Below are 23048 nucleotides of genomic sequence, written 5' to 3' on the forward strand. Positions count from 1 at the left end.
TCATAAAAAAGTGTGGGTGTCACAAGATATATTTTTAAGTGAAAGAAGAAGGTCCTACACTGAAGCAAAACCAAGGGTTTTCTCAGATTTTATAATAGCTGCCAGCAAGAATAAAGGAACAAATCAATCCTAGGGACATTAATATTCTTCAAAAAAATAAAGTATTCCACTTTCAACACCTCTGTTCACAGTGAGCAGTCATGTATCTGCCCTTTCTCCTCTCAACTGTTTTCTCTCAGTTACTTTTGGTGATTGCATGCCATGACTGAATAGAAATTTTTTATAAGATAAAATGCATACGATCATCAATGCCACAGCATGACATTCTCTTTAAGAAATGTGCTGAAATATGTTGCAAAGTTTACTCTCTTCATCAAGCTTTATCTTGATTGCTCACTGCAGGTCTCACTGAGCCATCTTTGGACTTATGCAGCGCAGTCTATTCAAACATCCAAGCATCAATAGTATTTTCAACATGCTTTTATTTTTGATCCCTTTCGCTTATGACTATAGGTCTGTAAATAAATTCATCTTTTAGAGGATTTCCTGATCATTCATTACAAACTATGTGCCAGATCACAGTACAAACTAGGAAAGTTTCATCACGGTTAATGAATTTTCACAAAAACTTCATATCAAGAGACAAATTAACATACTCAATCAAATTAATGCATGGTATACTTGAACAGCATTAAGTCATGAGAAGTTTTACACTTATGCATATATGGAACAAATGGGGCCCAGGGATACTTTGCAGAACAGAACATCAAAGCTGGATTTCCTTAAAGTTTGTGTGGGAGAACAGTGGAGAGGTTGGCAAGGGCCTGAAAACAACTTTTCCTCCTGGGCATTGCAGAGGGAACTGAAACAGAAGGCAAAACCAGCAGAAACCATGAATGACTCTTTAGAACAAAAAGACGATAGCAAGTGATGGGAAATAATAATCCAAAATTCCTTTCCTCCTGAAACAGCATAAAGTGAAACTCAGCACTGTGACTGTATGCATTTTATTAATCTAGGTTCCCTATACTGAATAGACATGTCAATATGAAATTAGTCAGAAAAACTCCAGAATTTTCTACAAATGAGTAGCAGCAACCAAATCAAAACCAACAATTTTTCACAGTAGTGTTTGAGCAGTTGGAGAAAAAGTAAGAACTCCCTGCCTTAGGGAAAAAAAAAAAAAAAAAAAGGCAGAAAAGGCAGAGATGTTGTGACATTTATATCCAATATATCTAAGGCATAGTTGACTGTCACTTTGCTCTTACAATCCAAGGACCAATAAATTCAACTGCAAATTAGCCAGCAAACCACAGAAAATTCTAGAGCTGGGCATTTCGAATACTCTGCCAAAAAGCAATTGCAATTCCAAGGCTAGAAATTTCTCTTTGTTAACAAAAGGATTTCAGTCAATTTTGGACTCCAAAAATACTGATAGAAGAATAATAGGAAGTAATTCCCTAAGCAAGGAGCGCAGGTCTCCCTTGTCCAGCCCTGAAATTATAAGAACTGCACTGTAAAATAAGAGGCCAGTAGTAGGTGCTATTTGGTCACAGTGAGTCTATCTGGACAGTCCACCTCAACTGGTCTTCCCTTCATTAAGCAAATTCTCATTTTTGTTAGCTAGACTGTGGAATCAAGGTACATAATTTGCCCATTTACAAACACACCCAAAAAGAAAGGCAGTGAGACAGTGTTAAATTATAGCTGCACTGAAACCTACTGAACTGTAACAGAGAAAAGCTTTGCTCATGGCTTAGTCTAAAGTTTAAATCTAACAACTATAAGATTTTTTTTCCATCTAGAAGTATGACATATGTTACCTAAGAAAGCCTCTTTAATCTCAGTCTTGTCTGTTCGGCGGATTATTTTCACCACAAAAATGACTGCTAGTGGCGTAAGGAAAGAAATTGCCTGTAAGAAAGAAAGAAAGGAAAAAAAATCATGTGAGTGCATCAATTCCTTTTCAATCCAACTGATTAATAAATAGTTCCAGTTAGCTCCATTTAAACTGGACAATCTTTATCAAACCCTTGACCTCAAGCAGAGTGAGATGATTTGTATTTGTAACTACAGGCCAGTGAATACATCAAAATTTGTAACAATTGTGGGCTATAATTGATTTGTAATTGCCTGGAGCTGCATCTAAAATGCCAGCTTCAAAAATGAGAAAAGCAATAGTTTATAAATAACCTGAGTCACTTATTGCCTATTCTCCTTTACAACACTTTCTAGCCGCATTTATCCCTTTTTTTTTCTTTCCCTTTCTCACCAAAGAGGCAGAGAACAGTTGCAGCATGATATTCAACACTGGTTTGCAAGTTTTGATAATAAGGATAATTTTACTCATTTTGTGAAATTTCACATGGACAGTGATAAAGCCCCTTCTTTGTAAGTCAAGTCTCCCTCCCTAAAAAAAAAAGGGGCGGAGAACTCACTTTTCTAGTCAAATATATCTTTCTTGCAGCAAATATATCTTCCTATCCTCAGGAAAATCAATTTGGTCACTCAAACAATAACGTTTCCTTCAGTCGGGAAAAGAAAGTCACACTGACACCTATTACTACTATCATTTACCAGGAATTATCCTGAATGAAAATCACAGTGAATTAAGAATCTCTATGTGACACTGTCAAAAAGCAACAAATCACCTTGAAAGAGAACTGCAACTACATTGAGGAGAGGGTACACAAAGAAATGACTGAGTTTCTATTTCACTAATCCTTTTTTTTTTTTTTTTTTTTTTTTTTTTTTTTTTTTTTACTTTCCCTGTACAAATTTTTGACAGAAAAAAAAGAAATCAATCAAAGAACACACATTTCTAACTGGACTCTCAATGCTATCTTAGTGCATATCTATCTGTTGTCTTCCAGCTGCCATATGCCAAGGGACCACAAGTCAACTTGCAGTCCGAGGAAGCAAGTAATCAGAAATGTATTGATGGGAATTGTGATGCAAAATGTGTATTGATACAAAATCCAGTTTCACTTCACAACCTGTCATAGCCAGTCTCCCTTGCACTGGAATTCGGGTCTCGTTTTAGCAGTACTTATGCACCACATCAAATTGTGAAGAGCCACCAATTAGCTGGCACATTACTTTAAAGCTCACACTGCCCTGAGACACAAAATTTATAATCCCTGGGATTTTCTACATTTTCTCACACTAAGCAGTGCTCCAGAAGGCAGCACAAATAGGCTGTGCTCTTAACAGGACCCCATTCAACAGAACAGATTATTTCCACTTGAACCTCATGCAGACTAGAGATAGAAGGGCATTACATGTATATATTATATCTTTAAGTTAGGATGCAAGTACTATGTTACTACTCCAGAAAGTTTCTTTTCTCTCTATAATCAGCAACAGTTTAATTTCTGCTTTTATAGACTAAAGAAAGAATGGCTAAAACAAAACCTAGAATTATTAATATCATTTCAAAAGTAAGGATTGCTACCAGGAAAGAAAGCTATTTGCATTTCATTCCTGAAGAATGTGAAGAAACATGCCCAGGCTGACTGCTTTAATGGAGTTAGAAATCTTTCAAATAGGCAAGTGTCAAAAAAAAATATATCAAAAAAAAATATATCAGGAATACAATAGAATTCTGGTGGCAACTTCTGTCAAAATGCTCCACAATCAGTCTTCAGAAGTCTGATAAAACTGTAGATATTCTCATAGTCCACAAGAATGTTTGCTGTACATTTATTGCTATTCCATATTCAAAAGCTCTGGCTGGAAGGTGTGTGGGGTTTTTGTTTTTATTTTGTAACAAAATGCACATATAAAGCAAATCTGACTTGTAAAAGACTTTTTTCTTTTAAAAAAAGATTTTAAATAGCTCACATCCATAACAGATTTGACTGCACTCTCCTCAAATACATCTCAATAACATTTTCTTTTTCTGCCTTGCTTTGGTGGCAAAAGTCTCTCTCATTCCTTATTAATCCTGGCAAGTCAGAGCTGCGCTGAAGTTATACACATGCCACAGAGAAGCACTTCCTCTTGTCTCCATCTACTTTGGTAAATCTCTTTCCAAAGATGACATAATCTATATGGGGATTAATACTTGCTTTCAGGTCTGTGTTACTTCAGAACCTGAGAGTATTTTTTTAATGGCTTAGAGTTTGGCTCTGCCTTTCCTCTGAGCTGTCCTCGGAGTGGTGTGGAAGAAGGAATCATGCTGAAAATAAAATACCTGCTATGTGCACATAGCACTTGACACATGCTTGACCCCATTTGGGAAACCACTGGGTGATGAGTACACAGAAAAATTCCCCTCGAAAGATAGTCCATCATTTGAATGTTATTTCCTACCTATGATATCTCTGTTGCACAGACACTGTCAAACAGTTGGAATGGTGTAAAGAAAGCATAATCTGGTTATTCCATATGCCTGAGTATTTTCTGGGACAGAGACTCCCACAGAGCTCCATGTGCTCAATAGAAGTTCACAGTTTCCTGTATTTCCCAAAATGAGGAATATCGGCTGCTAAAGAGGTGGAGCAAGGCTAAAGTCTTTCCAGTCTTCATGGCTTTCTTACTACCCGTATATACATCAGCTTTGTCTAATTTGGATCAGATGAATACTCAGTGTAAATAAACCCAGCAGATCATAAATAAATTCCCAAACACTGCTTTTTGGCAAGCCACAGCCATATGCTTTAATACTGGAGTAAAATGCTAGTTACAAGTAATTCTTTAGATGATGAAAGGGAGTGATCAGCGCTCAGGTTGGACTTTTTTTTTTTTCCTTCTTTTTCTTTTATTTAAAGAAATACAAACAAACCATTTACAAGTTATCTGTGTTTCTTAATTTAAGAAGCTGTTAGCTGGGTTACTGAAATGTTGTGGTCTGAGGCAAAAAGAAAACTCAGATTGCACAAAGTTACTGACTCGCAGCCACCTGAAAGCTCCATCTGCTGTAATGCACACTGAGAGCTTGCTCTGTGGGAAGCGCATAACACAAAAATGTGCTATATTTACATCTCAGATTTGTGCTTCCCAGTGAATACTGCTTCGAGTACAGAGGAAGGACTAGTGAGTTATCCCTTGCAATCCTCCCTATCTGTTTTAAAAACAGTTCCACTACTGCAGCAAACTCCTTCACAATGATTCACTACTGGTTTGTGAACTCATCAGCTAGAGGCATTGATCAGACAACCCACATAGCAAAACACATCTTGGATTAGGAAATATGGGCAAATTAAACCCAGATTTTTACATAGAAAGAGGAATTTTTTTTTTTTTTGTAACAGCTGTCTTCAATTTCAGAAAAAGTAAATTTTTTACCCATGCAGACTGAATAAGCACTGTTTCCTCTTAGTGCAATTAAAAACAGTATGCTGACAAATTTAAAAACAGACCTCGACCTCTCTTAGAAAGTTGGTAAATATTGCAGTCTTATAAATATGAAGTATCCTTATCTTGTTCCTCATTTAATTAAAAATTTCCATGGCTTTGAGCCCCGAAGATTTGAACCTTTAACAAAACAGTGAAGACAAATTACATAGGCTGATTTGCAGTTATTTTGAATTCAATCTCTTCACCTAAAAGTAAAACTCTGGCTTCATGAAGCCACTGGAAACATGCTCAGGTGTTATGGTACCTGCACCTGACCTTACCTGCCCCATTCATTCCTGAGAAACCTCCACTTTGACCGATGAAGCTTTTGCAAAGATTGAGACTGGTTTGAGTACCTTGAAATATAGATGCTAAATTCTCTATATTTCTGTACCAGTCTAAATTATTGCACTCTTATTACTTTATGTGGAGTTTTAAAATGATCATTAATCATTCCTGCTACCAAAGGTTATCAAATCCATGGTTACAAGACAGTCAGTCTGCATATCAAGTTGAACTGAGCTGGGGAACGCTGGAGGAAATCTAACAACCCTATGACAGATTTGATAGTTCACCATGACCTCAGGATTGTTAGCTGACATAAAACAAAGGTTTTGTCTGCCTGAAAGAAACAATCGAAAACTCTTCCACTGCTCATCAAATGAAAAACTGCAGCTCCCAAATGACCAAACGTCCAGTACTTACAAACATTAGACGTGTAGGTATGTTGTCTGATTGCACCAAAGGATTTTTATAAAGCCAAATCTCTTCGGGCTGGATGACCCGCTGGAATGGATCCAAAAATTCTGTAAAGCTAAAAAATAACAATTAAAGATTTTTTTTTCCAAATTAAAAACTGAATAAAAAAAGAAAAATAAAAAAAAAAATACATACACACAAATCCAGCAGATTTAACCTCCCCAAAGTTAATAATAGAAATATCTGCATTAATTATCCTCATACGTTGTTATCCTGCACCACTGCTTTTTAGTATAAAACCTTCATGAATATACACTTAGGAAAATGATTTTTAAAATTCTATAATCTACCGCTTTATAAAAAATTCCATAAGCTTCACTCCGGAGTACTAATGGCCATTACAGATTTCCAGAAAATGGAGAGAATTTTGTTTCCAAATAAGAGACCTAAATTTTACTATCGGTATTGACTGGCCTTTAAAGACCTGCCCAGGCTTGGGCATAACTTCCAATATCCGAGCAAGTTGACCATCAGAGATCACAGGTACCCTGTCCAGGGCTTAAAGCTTGATATAAAACCATGCCAATCAGGGATCAGGATGTACTTCACAACCCTTACTGAAACCAAAATAGCCAAGTGGAAGCACATCTGGACAGTCAACAAATTACAGCAGTTTCAATGATTACATCTTCCAAAGTGGCCCAAGGACCTGCTGCCTCCATTTTGAGGCAGGTCTCAAAGCACGGAGCTAAGGGCTAAGCCAAGGATGCTGGGGAGCAGAGACCGCTCTCTACCATACCCAAGTGATGCATTTCTTCTGACTACAAAGAACAAGCCATACACACGGATATATGCTTCAAAGTGATCACAGTATGGTTATTTGAGCATTAATGCATTTTGCATTAAAGACATGTAAGTAATGTGACATTAAGACATTTGACTTCATGAGCAAACGCCAACAGAGTCAAAGGTTTGGGGCTTCCCTCCATCGTCTCGTTGCCTGTCTCTGTTTTATGGTAGGAAAATGAGATGAAAGAATATTTGTTAAAAATAGTGTGAGAAATTGACAAAAAGAAGATTCGAACTCACGGCCCCTGAGGGGAATCATGATGTGACACTGTGAAAGTGCAAGTCGTTTAAAGGCAAAATAATACATGCACTAAGAGATGATAGTATAATAAATAACAGATATCTGATTCCAGTTGAAGACCATATTTCTGATTATTCTATACTCACAGTCTTTGTAAATTTCTAAGGAGATTTTCATTTCAAAGCTACCAATAGCATGATAATTATTATTTTATTGAATAATAGCATTTTGTATTCACAATTTGTATTGTGAAAAATACAGAAATATAAGCAATTAAAGTGATTATAACTGAGAGAGGAGAAAAAAAAACAAAAACCCTCCTATCCTCCCCAGCAAGAGCTCAGCTGCCAATTAAATTTTTATGCCAAGACTCTGAACAATTCTCTCTTTTTGAAGTATCGCCAATGGGCAACTGGATACGAGTTTTCACTAGCTTGAAGGCAATTCCCTGTGTACTCTATTAAACAGTCATGAGGACACACTGGTTTCTAATTGTCTGACACTTAGTGATTTATGTTGCCTTGTCCTATCCAAGAGTACAGTCTACTACTATTCATAAGCCAGCACAAGGTTATTTAAAAGGTGTTATTAGTAATAGATGTAGTCCTTAAGGAGAAATGTTTCTAGAAATTTGCCATCACCATTGAAAACACAAGCTCACTGCTGAGAAAGCTCGATTAACATCCACGGCAGCAGGTGGGCTGCTTAGAAAGCTTTTTCATATTGGCCCAGGAAAATTTGGCATGAGCTTTTTGTCTTTTTTTTTTTCCACTTTTATTTTTTCCTGCATGTTTACATATTTGTCCACCATTTTTAAGGTTTATCAGACCAGACTTTAAAACACCTGCCTGGCAATGAGTTTTTAAAGTATAAGATGACTTTCATTAATTCAATGGTCTTTGGTTCTAGCCCTTCAACTGGTTTTCAAGCAACGGAAGCAGTAGCCCAGGACATCCCAACATTAATGCCTACAAACCCTACCCAAAATAAAAACACTGATCTTTTCTAAAGACCTTCAGATTATATTACCTTCACTTCCATCTTAGCAGTCACTAAAAGCAGTGAAAAAGGAGATATGAGTAGTATAGTGAGTAGGAAAATGTGCCAGAAAACACACAGTAGCACTGCAGAGATATCAGCAAGCACCCATAATCTAGCACCCTTTTAATAAGGGGGTGGCTCCAACTCCCCAAATATTTAAGCAGGCAAAAGAGCCTGTCATTTGGTTTCTTCACGATAATTCATGAGCAAGGCTCTGTTTCATCTCTTCCCAGGGTTAAGTGCTTCTAAGATGTTTTGTAATTTGTTCCCTGAAAAGTCCCAATTTCTGTGCTGCATTTGTGTGAATTCAACAGGCTATTCAACCTTTTTAACACTGTAAGCTACATTCTATCCCAGGGCTTCTCATGGAACTGTAATTGCTGTTTTCCGTGTCCTATAATTATTGAATATGCTTGACAAACTTCTCAAAATTGCCTGAGTACTTAGAAGTGCCTTGAAGCCCCACTGGGAGTCAAATTTGAAAGTATCTGTGCATTTTGCTTTTGTCCTTTCATTAGATGAGTTGAGCTTTATAAATGAGCTAAACCCCTATTTCTGTTTGCAAATTAACTACATTCTCATCAAGAGTTGGAGGCATCAGTTATAATTTTTTGTTTCCTCATTATGATGAATATATGTATAGACACAATTTCCAAATGCTTCTCCTGTGGAAATTTCTTGACAGTTATAAAAAATTCATGTTATAGAAACACTTTCATCTCCAAGAGTCGTCTAAGAGCCAAAACGAATTCACTATAATTAACAAAGCAAAAAGTAAAAATATTTTTTCAACATAATAATAATGAATCTGGCCAGAAAAAGCATTTGGCATGCTTCCAGAATATGTTTGCCAATATAATTTTTATAACATAGATGTACGAACACCTCCAGAGCCACAACATCCTTCCCAAAACAGTTTGCCAGTTGAGGATCTGAAGTAGAAGACACACAGACAGCTGCATTAAGGTAGGGCATACAGCAACATAAACAAACAGATTAAACTGAGCAAGAAAAATAAGCAGAAACTAAAAAAAGACATGCCATGCTAGACTATCTTCCCTTCATGGGAATTCTTGTATTGCATGGAGTTTTTTATTCACTAGAATATCGGAAGTTTCCATGGAGTAAAAGGTGTCCTGTACTGTCACAGTTCATGAGGTGAAGCTGGTATTCTCAGTCCAATTACTAATTGCAAATTAAGTAGAAGTTGATAATCATAATTCATCATCTTCAGAAGAGGACAGTCACTGCCAGCCTTATGGAGATGTCTACAATTTGCTTTATTAAAGGAAAATAAAATTAAGTTTGTTTGACCACAGACTTGCTGGAAAAATAAATCACAACAAGATTTTCCGTTACAAGGGAGCTGTCTGGGAAACACATGTGCCTTTTGACAAGTTACTGACTTTCCCTGTCCCAAGCCACACATTATTAAGCACCATGGAACAGTGCAGCATCTAAAACATGTTGCAGAAATGCAGCTACTTCACTGACAGGGCCATAAAAAAAAAATCATAAGCAGCACCGAAATGACAAAGTTGGTAAAGTAGAAACTTAAGTGATGATGGTAGAAAATTCCATTCCAAATAGAGCATCAAGAATGGGATAGACCAAGTCCAACCCCAGTTCTGCCCTGGGAGCACCAGGTACAAGTTACCTGCAGTGAAATCCGAAAGTCTTCGCCTTAGGAACATCTACTGGTGCTAAAGGAATGTCACCAGCTGACAGCTGTACCCTCAGAAACCACACACGTGGTAGCAGGGAGGAGAGTCTGTCAAAGGACTTCAGCCCTGGCAATCTTGGGGACCTCATGTCTTCTTCATCAGAATCATCCACTGCATATTAGAGGCTTAGGGATGGTTTCCAGCATTGTCCCCGCTGCCACCCCCCTTTTCTTTTTTCCTCCTTGTTTTTACGTTACAAGGATTCATTTATTTTCTAGGAATTCATCTTCTTTCCAGCACACCGTGTCTCTACCACATAGCAAGTGGCAAAAGGTAAGAAACAAGAGGAGAGGACGTTCAGCACCATGTCGCACAACAAGCATCAGATCTGACAGATGGTGAAGAGGAACCAGCGATGGTGACACCAAGGCTTTTATACCATGTACCTAGTGACTGCATTTCCTCTTTTTCAAGCATTACCTGTTGGTAGGTAGATCTGAGCCTGATAGGGCTTCATATGCAATTCCTCCTCCAAGTAAGCAAGGAAGAGATAGCTCCTTACGTGAGTGCTCCTCTCTCTAAATATATCCAAAGCCACCATAACTTTCATGTCATAAATCCAGCAGTAAAAGCTTTTATAGTGTATCTGCCATGTTAAATTGTGCAATCAGTTGTCCTGACACTAGAATACATTACTGTGAGCAGCATCAGCAAGGCTGAAGCTGCCAGGGATCTCCATGGGTTGGCCTGAATACAGAGCAGAACTCGGGGAAAGAAGCTCGCACAGCCCATTCGCAGCACCCAACTTTTGAAAGATGAGCCAAGGAGCAGCAGGGTGCAACATCTGTAGAGACAGGAAAATGATATTCTGAAAGTAAAGAATTTCCTTGAGGGACTTCAAACAAGTGACCTTGGTTAAGCAGGAAAAACTCAGTGTTTGCACTGCCTTGTACTGCACTGAATGCTCCCTATTTACATCGTCTCTGCTCAGATTTGAATCCAGCCCTGCAAGTGCTCCATGCTATCTGCAACATCCTAATAACTGCAAAAGCAAAATTTGTGTCATTTTACTTCCGCAGATACTCGGAAAATAACTTGAAAACACTCTATCTTTCTTCCACTGAGGTAGTAACACTGAGAAAAAAGGCATAACTTTTTTGTGCTTCTGTTAGGGACTCTGGCAAAGAGAGACAAAACACGGAAGGCTGAAATGGTGTGTGATTGGAACACAAAAATTCACTTAGCAGAACTGAAGCAGTGATAAGGCAACCGTGTCCATGGTTTATCACTCCCCTTCTGCTCACCTCATAGATGTTAGAGGAGTTTCAATTTCTGAAACGCCACTGTCTGCTTCCATTAGTGTGATGAGATAGCTTTGTGTTAGCCCAGAGGTTAACATGAGGAAAGAAATCTATCTCTTATTTAATTTCTATAGTCACTTGGGAAACCCACAGCCTCTCAGCCATCAGAAAAGAGCTGCATATTGGAGTCTGAGGGGGTGACCCAGGCCTGATTCTTAACACCAAACTGCAATTTCACCAAGAAGCTGACACTAAAAACAACTTCTGTAACAAATTCTGCTAGAAAGAAAGTTTTGCTATAGCTAAAGCACAATGCTGGATATCAAGAGATCTTCTGTCATTTGCACTACTTTCCAACAAAATCATTGCAGCCAGAAGTGCCTATTTCTGGCATTAGAAGTGAGACATCTAATGCTGCAGGTAGCTCATTAACTGCACTCGTATTTGCATCTGCCAGGTATCCATGGCTAACAAGCATCTGTGCAGGAAAGCAATGGCTTTAACTTTTCCATAGGAATAAAAAGTGAAAAGCTAAAATTACAAAATATATGAAAAGTTATATTGCAATGAAGACTAATTGTGCAAGAAACACATAAAATCAGAAGTTAATTTTGTGTGACCTCATATGATTGGATGGAAATGTGTTACTATATTGCCGCTGCAAAGAAACTCGTTTGTTAAGTAATTTTTACTTGCACTGAGAAGAGATACAGAAGCAGCTGGATCAATAAAAAGAAAGTTTTATCTCCATCAATTTAGCAGCTAAAATGCTGCATTATGTACTTCTGAATCCAATGCCGTGCACCTAATACACCTAATATGGAGCTTTATTAGCTTCGACTGTCCTGCATTCACCAGCAACACCTTACAGAAATAACTCAGAAACTGTTTTATTGCTGCAGAAATGAGAAAATCTGGTGTCTCTCTATTTGCAGAAACTCTCTGTTTAGAGGCAAGTATTTATGAAGACTGAGGGTGTTCTGGCAGGGAATAAATTGTAAGAAAGAAATGCTACAGGATGCTTCCTTCGTTCAGTCCTGATCCAGTTCCCAGTATAGCTCCAGGAACAACGCAAGAATAGAGCATTTTTAGATTGCTGTGTTTTCTGAGAAACCAGAAATGAAGGCTTCACCCCACCATCTGAAAACATCAGTTCTAATTGCAGTGTATGGATCTTCCTCAGTCCTAATCTTGGGGGTATATTTTTATGCAGGTAGGAGCCAAAAGGCATGGGAATTAAACCCTGGGACAGCTGGGGACGCAAAGAAGAGACTTTGGAATTCAAACTTGAGTAATGATGCAAAACACGCCATCAGTCTAAGATGTCCCTGGCTCCCATTGAGCTTCTTCCATGTTGTATCCCCTTGTTCCACATTTAATCATTTACACAAGCATTTGTGGACAGCTTACATTCGCCTCGCAGCATGGACCAGGACTTCCTTCATCCTCAGAAAACACTGCAATGATGAAAGCTGATGTAACTAGCAAAATATATCATAGAAAAAAAGCTGCTAAAATAAATTAGGAAAGGCAATGGAGCAGTTTAACTTGCAGATTAGGACAGACGCTGCTAAGATTAGAACACTTCTCCAGTAGTGGCCACAGATTTGCCAGGTAAACTATTCCTGCCCCTGAAAAAGGTGTTTTTAGTATTTACACTTCCAGCAAAAATAAATAAATAAAATAATAATTTGCAATCCTAAAATTATTGTGAATATCTTGATTGAAGAAGCATTGCTAATTTAAGAGCACTTTTAGAAAACTAAGCAGTTTTCTCCAGCAAGGCATACGAAAACTTTGATTCACATAAAGCAAAAAATCTACAAGTTGGCCCTGCCTGTAATTAAAGGAGACCAATGAAAGCATAAATTATAAAGCAAATGAAGTGATTTGTGAGAGTAAGTAGGAGAAGGTCAGAAAAGCTGTTATTTTTTTTTTCCATTTATCAACCAGGGAAAATTAGGGATATGGAAATGTAAGAAGAATCAGAGAAACTTTAAATCTTTTTCTATTTTTCTTTAAAGGCAAGGCAAGCAGAGAACTGGCTCTCAGGAGTATGTTTGGCTTCAGATTAATCAGGATCACTTGAAACTATTTTTGAATATTTTAAATTAGCAACTGCAATGCTACATTTAATTGGCACACACACCCGTATCAGGCCTTCAAAAATATAAGAAATCATTTTGATTAAGAGTGTATTCAAAATAAATTCTGAGGCAATATAAAGAAAATATTATCCTGGCTGTCATATTTACCAGGCATGCTGAGAACAGAAACAGTTTGCAGTACTTTGCTCTGACTATGCGGGCAAGTTTCCCAGGTCTCTCTCATATATCCACTGATTTAAGCAACTTTATGTCCAGATGTGACTTTTCCAAAGCTAAACAGTCCCACTTTTGCAGCTGGCAGTCCAGTCATGCTGACTTGTGCTATTTATGAGTGGGCCAACAAGGCCAATATTGATGTGCCACAGCTTCTCCATCCAGAATGTGTCTAAATGATGGCATCTGGGCCAACCAGGGTTTGGTCATTTAGCCACTGGACCCTTCTCTAGAATTATATCTGGAGCTCCATTTGCATTGTGTTTAGCATTAGGTTTTAATCTGCTGCAGGATGTGGCTTGGGCTACATGTGTCCCTACTGCCTTAAGGACAAAATGGGTGAAAAACGGACCCAACCTGGCCAACACTTCAGGTCAAATTTTCCCTTCCTGGGTTGATCCAGATTCAAGAAACGATATGAATCATTCAATGAGAAGACAATTGCAGGAGAGTCTGGGCTAAGTTAAAAGCTCAGTTCTGAAAAAATATGACAGCAAACATCCACAACAGAGGTCCTGCTGCTTATGAGATGATACAAGTGGCCTTAGAGCATCTTCTTACACGGTATAGGGAACCAGCACTCCTTTCACAAAGCTGAAAAAATAGCCTAAAGTTTAAGAATTTATCGTCAAATTCTTTAGTCCCTAAATCATTTGTCAACTGCTTTCTCAGATTCTGTCATTAAATTATCTCTGGACAAGCGATTTTTTTTTTCTGTTACATTACTTTGGTATTATGAGACCTAAGAGGAAAAGACAAGGATTATCTGAACATACGTTAACAGCACCAGGAAAGAATCCAGGAGCTTCCAGACTGGAAGTTTTACTTACTAAGTGGCTAAGCAGTCTGAATGAGAGTAGCACCTGAATATTGGTAAACATCGTTAATGGCGGTATGAATGAGAAGTGACTAAACCTATAAAATTTCAATGCAATAGCAGGGAAAAAAAAAAAAAAACACTTATCCAGGAGTTAAACTACTTAACTGCAATTTATTAGTGATCATTTCTTCCTAACTAAAGTGGAATGTCTGGAAATGAGCAATGTGAAAAGAAGAGATGGTCATGCTGCATTGCAGCTTTGAACAGAAGAGCACAAGACAGACTGGCTATAGAGAAACAGAAAAGAAAAATTACTGCAAAGCCCAATTGCTATACCTTGGCTGGTTTTATACCTTTAAACCTTTTGACCTAGTACAGAAAGAGATCTTTGCAGCTTTTGCTTCAGCAGAACATGTAATAAGTAGCTGTGAAAAAAGGAGGACACTAATTCTGTCATTTACCCTCTCCTTAAGTGAAAAAGCAGCCCAGTTCTTGTGACTGCTGCTCACACAGAGCAGTGGGGCCAGTACTTAAATACCAAGGCAAGCCAGCCAGAGCTGCTGCTTATGTCCATGTACTTGAAGTGATGCACTATATCTGCACTACTTTAATATAAATAATCAATTATGGCAGTCTTACAGTAATATAGCTAACTAAAAACTATCGGCTCCTGGTTTTTTTATTGCCTTATCTGTCATCTTAATGAATAAAAACATGTTTTATGCTATTGTTGCTTCTATGCTCTATCTCTGTTAAATATACTTTATCATACAAGCTATTTAACAAAGGTCATCTTAATAGGGGAAGAGAAGACAGGGGGAAAAGCAGAGCGATACATATAACACAAACACTTTTCAAAAATGAAGTGCTTCTGAGCTGAGAGTTAAACCTTCACTGTATATTCTAAGGAAGGATGGTGACAACTCAAAATACAGTAAAAATATTGAATTATGAGACTGCAAAGTGAAAAGCAAAGTAAAAAATTCTAATCTAGGGTTTCATTCTCTCCACAATCTACTCAATGCAGAATACGTAGAAGCTGATACCTAACAGGACAACGTCCTCCAGCCACAGAGCTCATGAGAACATCCTTGGTCTCTGCCACTGTATTCAAGTTTGTGAGAGTGACACGGTAGATTTTTCTGCTCATCAGCATGAACCAAAGTTCTACAAGAAATTTTGCTGTAAATCCTTCCAACTTTTCCTCACACACTAAGACAGTTTCTTAAGGCAGTATAAACACCAACCCACTAACATGGGTTCATATCAGCTTAGAAGCCATCCAGTCTACCTCCTAGCTACTAAGTAGCCTCAACTTTATCCAAAACTCCCAACATTCGTTAGCATAATCTGTTTTTAAAACATCCAGAGGTGGAGACCCTACGTCTGCCTCAAGCAATCTATTCCAGGCTTTAAATAGCCTTACCATCAGGTTGTATTTTCCCTGCTACAGCTAAAAATCATTGTTTCTTGTACAGACCCAGAGGACATGAAAAATTGTTTACCTCCTTTATCTTTTTTTTATGGCAGTCATTCACAGATGTTAACTTCTAATCTAGAAATCTGAGGAGACATAGTAAACAAAACTGTTTCTATCTTTGTTCAGAAATCATATTTTCTATGTTCCTCCTACTATTTTTCCCAATCCTCCCAAGGTCTTTCCAGTTCACTTACATGAGTAATCTTAATCTGCCATGTACTATGAAACCACCAGTTTTTCTAACCTGTTACCCTACCAGCCTGCAATAGTGCAAGTCACACTTACTCCATCTTCCCTATGCGCAATTTTCTTTTAATTAAAGTTCAGTGATATTTTAACACAAAAATTTGACTACTCAGATAGTAAAAAGCTAACAGTGTTCTGTAATGCAGAGAAATAATCAAATACAATATACAATGACTATGAAGTCTGATTTACAACAAAGAAACACCCCAAAGCAATTTTCCACAGAATCATCGAGATCAGTCACAATTTCTCGCATTACAAATTTACTAGACAGAGATAAAAAAACAGGAATGGAAAATAGCTCAAATAATTGCTCACGTTTTTAAGGTATTTCAAGTTCTACAAAAGATCCACTGACAACTTTTTCTATTCTATGAAGACAAAGTAATTGGATCATCTGCAAAGCAGTTATTCCAATTCAAAACCCATTGAAGCTTTCCTTAATCATTCAAGTAGTAAATCCCTGATGTTCATTAGTGGATCACAACCAATACTCTAAGGAGGGATGAATGCATTGATTTTAGCTTTTTCTCTATCCACCGATCCATGCTCATGTAGATGCAGCCCTCAGACTTCCCCGGTTCAATACTAGCATCGTGTTCACTATAGAAAAAAACATGAGACATACTAAATCTAACCCTTAATTCACTTTCAGTATCATTAATTCTGCCAGCTATTTCTGAGTACTCACATTTCAAAGTCATCACCAGACTGGGAGACTATAAAGATTTAGGTATATAGTGCCAGGAGTTAGGCACGAGTGCATTCTCAGCAACAAGACCATACATTTTGTGGAAAATCTTGCAACGAGAAATATAGTAGTGCCACAGGTTGACAGTGCTTAGATCAAAATACAAAATTCAGTTTTCTAAAGAAAAAAATCCCCTACAGAAACCAAGTCAGTCTTACACTACAGAAAGTCTTCAATCAGGGCTGAGAGAAAATAAAACCATAGTGCAAAAGTCAGTAAGTAAATAAGATCCATTGACAACAGAGTGATCATTCACTGGTCACAAAGATGGAGCAGATGCTTTGATATTTGCAAAAATTATCCCCTTTAACTTGCATTCAGCTGGGAGTTCTGCTATGGACATCACTTGTAAATCCTACCCTATTAAGGGGCCAATGCACATACAGAAGCCTGTGGGAGAAAAAATGTCTTTTCCTGAATAACTTTTATAAAAGTCATAAAATCCTACCCTACTTTTAATAAATAAAATATGAAAACAATGAAAACAGAAGCTTCAGCTCAGTAGAACTGCAAGTACTTTACTGAGCGTCTCTACCAGTTTGGTGATATTTCATAGATATTAGGACAGGCACACAGCCATTTTATTGTGTACTTCATATTACACTAGGTATAATATGTATTTATGGCCTTTTGTTTTTACAGCAACCTCTCAAGGAGACAGAGCCGAGCAAAGTTAACATTCGGGTTACTCTGATATATCAGCTGCAATCAGCAAGTTCCAGCAGCTCTATGGCATTTGAAGCCTTTCATCACTTCAAAGGTGCAGGAGATTGTGACAAGTCCTGCTGTTCCCTTTGGAGCTCTATATGCGCCCTCTGATAGATGCTCTGCACTCCGAAGTGGCAGAGAGGCAAGGAAGTCTTTTGTGTAGCAGGTTATTTCCAGAACTGTGAACTCGACTTCAAACAGCTGAGCTTAATCTTTTCCGTGCTTAAGAATGATCTTGTTTGCAACACAGTAGCTATTTTTCAAAGGATTAGTAATCAACTACTTTGATATTCCTACTACTTATTATTATTACTTTTTGGTCAAACTGACACCAAAAAATAAGTTCCATTTTCAGTTCATCTGACTACTGTTCACACTGTAAAGAATTTATCATTTGAATAAGCAACAGATGAGAAATAGATTATTCTGTACTCTAATTTCTTGCATAGAAAGGGAGGGTAATTCAAGTCCAAGGTTTTTACGATCAAAATCCAAAAATCTGGTTCCAGGTCAGTCAGGCAGAATTAAAAAATTCTCAAGTGTAGAAAATAAAGACAAAAAGAAAAATTCAAGTGTGCAAATAAGAAGTTCTATTTGGAAAGCTCAACTTTAAATCTTCAAAAACTTAGTGCAGCTGATTTCTGCAGTTTGGCAGCAAGTTTGTGTCAGAGTCAGGAACACTGTCTCAGACCAGTGTTTTCTTTTTGGCACTGCTTTATTTCGATTACCTACGGATCTGTGGCTATTCATCGTTCTCACCTCAAGGGTCTATCCTCCAAAACCCTACAGGTATGACAGAGAGGAGAACTCAAACTGTGGGGAAAGAAAAAATTAGAACTGAAGCATTATGGAACGGCCTCAGCTAGTTGATTTTCTGTGTTAACAAGACAACACATAGTATCACTCAAGAAGGCAACTTATATGCCGAATATCCAGAAAATGACCATCCGTGACAGAAAACGCTACTACAGGAAGAGGTTTCCAGCCTAAATCACCCTTTTCATAATTAATAACTTACTACTGAAAATTTATAAGACGTCTAACTTGTCTGTATTTACTTATACCATGTACCACCAGAAAGACGCCAACATTAGTTAAGATTGTGCACTTACGTGTGCGATGTATATATGCGTATAAGCCTGCAGATAAACATTTATCCCCAGGGGAGACCATTAATGAGACTGTTCTGTGGGGAAGATACCCAATTACCCTGAATGACATTTATATTTTAATCACATCACACTCACTGATGAGCTCAAGGTTTGATGAAGCAATCCTTGAAAGACTGCCTTTTTAATCAATTAGACAGCTCCACAAACATCAGGGATACATTGTTGACACTAAAAGTCATCTTACTAAATATACCATCAATTCTCATATCTTCCTTCAATGCTGTCATCTTCTAAAATGTCCAAAACAGCTGAAAGTTTTCTTTGCAGGACATATCTAAAGCAGAACAACCTGTGTTTACTATTAAACTAGGGCATTTCTACTGCCAATTACAGGCACGCTCAGAACTACCACTCAGTGCATCTCTTCTTCTTAGGACATCATCATTCCTCTACAAAAGATCAGACCTGCTCAGAAATATCCTTCTATAGTTTCCTTAACTTAACAAAAACAATTGATTCAAAACAACTCTGATGCATCAAACATTCTATAAATGTCGAGTACCACTACCCACATGGAGCAGATGAAAGACTGATTATGTATGACATCAATCAGGCATCATAAAATGCTGCAAGTCATAGGAATAACTGAAAAAATGAACAAAACGGATCTGCAAGATCCTAGCCCAATCATCCCTCATATTGTGTTTTTTCCTCAGCTAAAGTACATGCTCACAACTGGTACATGAAACAATAAACCTTTCTACTTCTGGGACTTTACATGAGAGAAAATCCATTTCTGTATGCACAGACACTTTTTAATGAAGCAATAAAGTATCTAGCAAACAAAAGAAAGAAATGAGAATTGCTTCTCAGCTAAAGTTAAGGTTTAACTATAGGGATATTTGACACTGTACATAGAATATCTTCACTTAAAGCACCTCACTGGTCAAATTATACAGTCAGAAATGTCTTTGCCCAAGAAGCAGTACACCACCTATACCCATTACGATGAATTCAGCCCTATTAAAAGGTGTAATACTGAAAATTTTAAAAATGAAGATGATTTTGTTCATCTTGAGCAACTGGGAAAATCTGCACAGCCAATCAAGAATAACACTATCCTCTCTACAGTCCACAACTCATGACTGCAGGGCTCTTTTACTAAAGATACTCAAAGAACAACTGCTTACCCCTTCAGTAAAGTGGCCACCAAGTATGTTTTCCCACACAACCATTTCTTTAATTAGTGCTGCTGAATTTCAGACAGCTTGAAGTCTTCAGATAAATCTCCTCTAACTAATCTTTCTTTCAATAGCAGTAAATCCTGAGAGCTAAGATAACCTTCAGGACTTGATCTTTGTAAATGCACTAAAGCTGGAGTTCCTTAATTTCAATACCTAAACCGAACTTTAACTGAACACTTTGCAATACCTAAGAATAGAGTATCTCATTATTATTATTTAAAGTCTGTTGAAGTATTATTCATCCAAAGCTATATAGAACTATCAAAAACATATAATTTGCAACAGCCTACATTTGCATGACAAAGGAGGATATATAGTTCCTTGATATGGGAGATATGTAGTTCTTTGTCTTCAGTGGAATGATTAAAGTTCCTAATGATGACCACTGGGAAAGAAGAAAGTTGCCAGAGTCTAAGTACAGAGAAGGTGGTTGTTGCAGAATACATTCAAATCAGCAATACAGTCAATTCCAAGAACCATCAACATATGTTTTTACACTTTCATTTTTATTAAATGACATTGATAAATGACAAAGACTACAACACAGAATATCTTTCCCTTTTGCATCTTAACATTGCAAAACATTGCTCTGACTTATATTAATCAGTAGGAGGATGCTAAAAAGACATCTGGGAGGCACAGATGGTCCATCTGATTGGCAATGAGCTATGGAACCATTCTCTTCAAGGTCGGACTTCTAATATTGTAAATGTTGATAGTGACCCAAAGTCATCATCATCTTTTCAGAATTCAGTAATTTTCCTCCGTCCAGTTCCTAGTGGACAAATACCTATGCCACAGTTGGGCCTCAACAGAGAAGATTTCAGACCTAGACTCAAATCATTGGTGTAAATGACTTCCAAGAGGGAGGGGAACCACCCTGCCTTTCTATTCCTAGAAACAGCTTTTGCAGCAGACCGTATATTGCTGCTGCCTGGATTCCAATTCCAAGGCTTCCCAGTTTACTAGTAATTACTCGTTCTTCAAAAGACATTTGAATGATGTCAACACTCCTTAGAAATAGATGCTCTCATTGGATAAGCACACCTAATACCTTTTTATGTTACAGATTTTTATGTACCTGAAAAGATGAAGAGAGATCTCTTGAGAAAATTGGTGGAAAAAAACCTATTCCAAGGCAATACTTAAGAACAAAGTTATCTGAACACATAAATTATAAAAATATAAAGTGCCAGCCTTCAAGAAGCTAAATACCTACCTTTGTGGCAATTTATAATGATTCATAAGTGGCACTTTTAGATATCACAATTTCTACAGGTCATTTAGAGCATTGACAATATTATAATGACAGAATTGCTCCCCAGAATTCAAGGAAGGCAGGAGTGAAACCACATTAAAATGTGAAAATTGTTTGCTTAGTCATTTGCCTTTTGGCATTATGGTGATTCTAGTGAGAGCATTTCCTCTAGCGACCAAAGGTTTCTAGTTCATTTTAGAGCTACTGCATAAGGTAAGGAGCAAAATAATCACAGACTCTTTGAGATGAAATGGGAGAGCAATGACAAGCATAACTTAGAAATTACTAATTATAATACTTATACTACTTAGGATTCTTATCCTGTTAGGGGAAAAAAGCTATATTAAAAGATCTCTTATTGGTGGTGCAAGTGATGAAATACACCTGCAATCATAACTGGGGGCAGGGTTTTGATATAACACCAGGTTCTGAGGTCTTCACTCAAGCTGTTTTTCTATCTATTCTAGAAAAGAGTTATTTTAAAAGCAACAGGACTAGATGCAACTTAGTGGGAGGGAATGAAAGGTACCTTGCAGGTTTTTGAAGGTATGAAAGTCTATCCTAAAATGAAGAGGGTGACACTTTTATCAAACATGTTGCATTTTTCATAAAAGATCTGCATCAGTATTCAAGAGAAATGAGCTCCGAGAAAAAATTCAAGTATCAGGAACTTCAGCAAATAATTCGTTAGCCATGAGAGATTCAGCCAGAAATCAAATCAAAGCATTCCCGTACAACTACCTGTAACTCGGCATCACGACTTAATAGCTACCCTAGGCTATTAATGCAGGCACCTGTAACAGACACATGGCTAAGCAGGCGAGTAAACAGTGTCAGCAACCTGCACTGGGTCAGAGAACCTGCTCCAGTTTCTCTAATATTTTTAGAGGCATGACAGAGACCAAGAGTATTCATCTCTAAATATTAAGAAACTGAAATGCTCCCGCTACAGCTTCCCGTAGCGCGGCGCTCGCTGCGGCTCCCGCGTGCTGCAAGCAGCCGAGCCAGCAGCATTTACAGACCGGACCGCGGATTAAAACCCATAATCGCCTAAAAGCGGGGGAAAGAAAAAAGAAAATGCAAGCAACTAGATATTTTTGCACCTCTCTCTCAGAAGCAGCAGTTTCTCCGATAGAGGGGAAAAAAATAAAATCCCGCCGCTCCTCGGCACATCCCCAGGGTCCCAGCGCGGGGCAACGCGAGCCCCGGGCGGGCAGAGGCGGGTGCCGGAGGCCGAGGGCGAGCGGGGCTCCCGGGCGCAGCAAAGTTGAGGCAGTTTGGGAGGCGGCAGCGGCCCCGGCAGAAGTTTCCCCCCTCCGCCCGGTCGCGACACTCACACGAAGACGCCGAAGAGCAGCAGCCTCACGCCGACCTCGATCGCCAGCTCGCGCATCGTGGGTCCCGGCGGGGGTCCCGGGGCCGCCTCACGCCGCCCGCCAGCCCCGAGGGAAGGCGGCGGCGGCGGCGCAGAGCCCCGCGAGCTGCGGCCGCGGCGCCGCCATCCCCCCGCGCAGCGCGGGGCGGAGCGGAGCGCGGAGCGCGGAGCGGGGGCGGCCCCCGGCGCCGGGGCGATCCCGGGGGTTTCCTGCCCGCGCTGCCGCTGCCGCCGCCGCTGCAGGAGCCGGGGCGGCCGCGGCGGGTCCCGGAGGAGCCGAGCAAGGGGGAAGCAGCAGCAGCACCGGGCAAAGATGCAGCGGTGGCTCCTAAAGGCTTCGGCTGCCGGCGCTTTGTGCGCCGGGCGAATGCAGCCCGAGCTGCCACGGAGCCGTTATGTAACCCCCGCGTGAAGGATGAGCCGTGTTGGAGCGGTTCCCGCAGTGTGTCAGCTGCCTGCGACAGGCTTTCCACTCAGACATTCGTGTTTTTTCAAATTCTGCTGCTTCTTGCTAATGCCACTAACCTGCAACATCACCTCTGCCTCACCTAGTCAATATGCAAGATTATAGCCTAAAATGCTGTTTTGACTCAGTGCC

General features: G+C 38.8%; 1 protein-coding gene across 1 annotated transcript in view; it reads right to left on the reverse strand.

Moving 5' to 3' along the window:
• PLPP4 (phospholipid phosphatase 4) overlaps nt 1–22548 on the reverse strand; it is a 45740-nt gene extending 23192 nt beyond the window's left edge. Inside the window, exons 1-3 of the mRNA XM_088520083.1 lie at nt 22413–22548; nt 6046–6154; nt 1824–1914 (exon numbers count right to left, since the gene is read on the reverse strand). Of these exons, the coding sequence (XP_088376209.1) occupies nt 1824–1914; nt 6046–6154; nt 22413–22468 (256 nt within the window). The 5' untranslated portion in view covers nt 22469–22548. The remainder of the gene's footprint in view (nt 1–1823; nt 1915–6045; nt 6155–22412) is intronic.
• Nucleotides 22549–23048: the final 500 nt, after the last annotated feature.

Source organism: Tinamus guttatus, unplaced genomic scaffold, assembly GCF_059628265.1.
Source record: "Tinamus guttatus ecotype Peru unplaced genomic scaffold, ASM5962826v1 Tinamus_guttatus_pri_ptg000079l, whole genome shotgun sequence".
NCBI lineage: Eukaryota > Metazoa > Chordata > Aves > Tinamiformes > Tinamidae > Tinamus > Tinamus guttatus.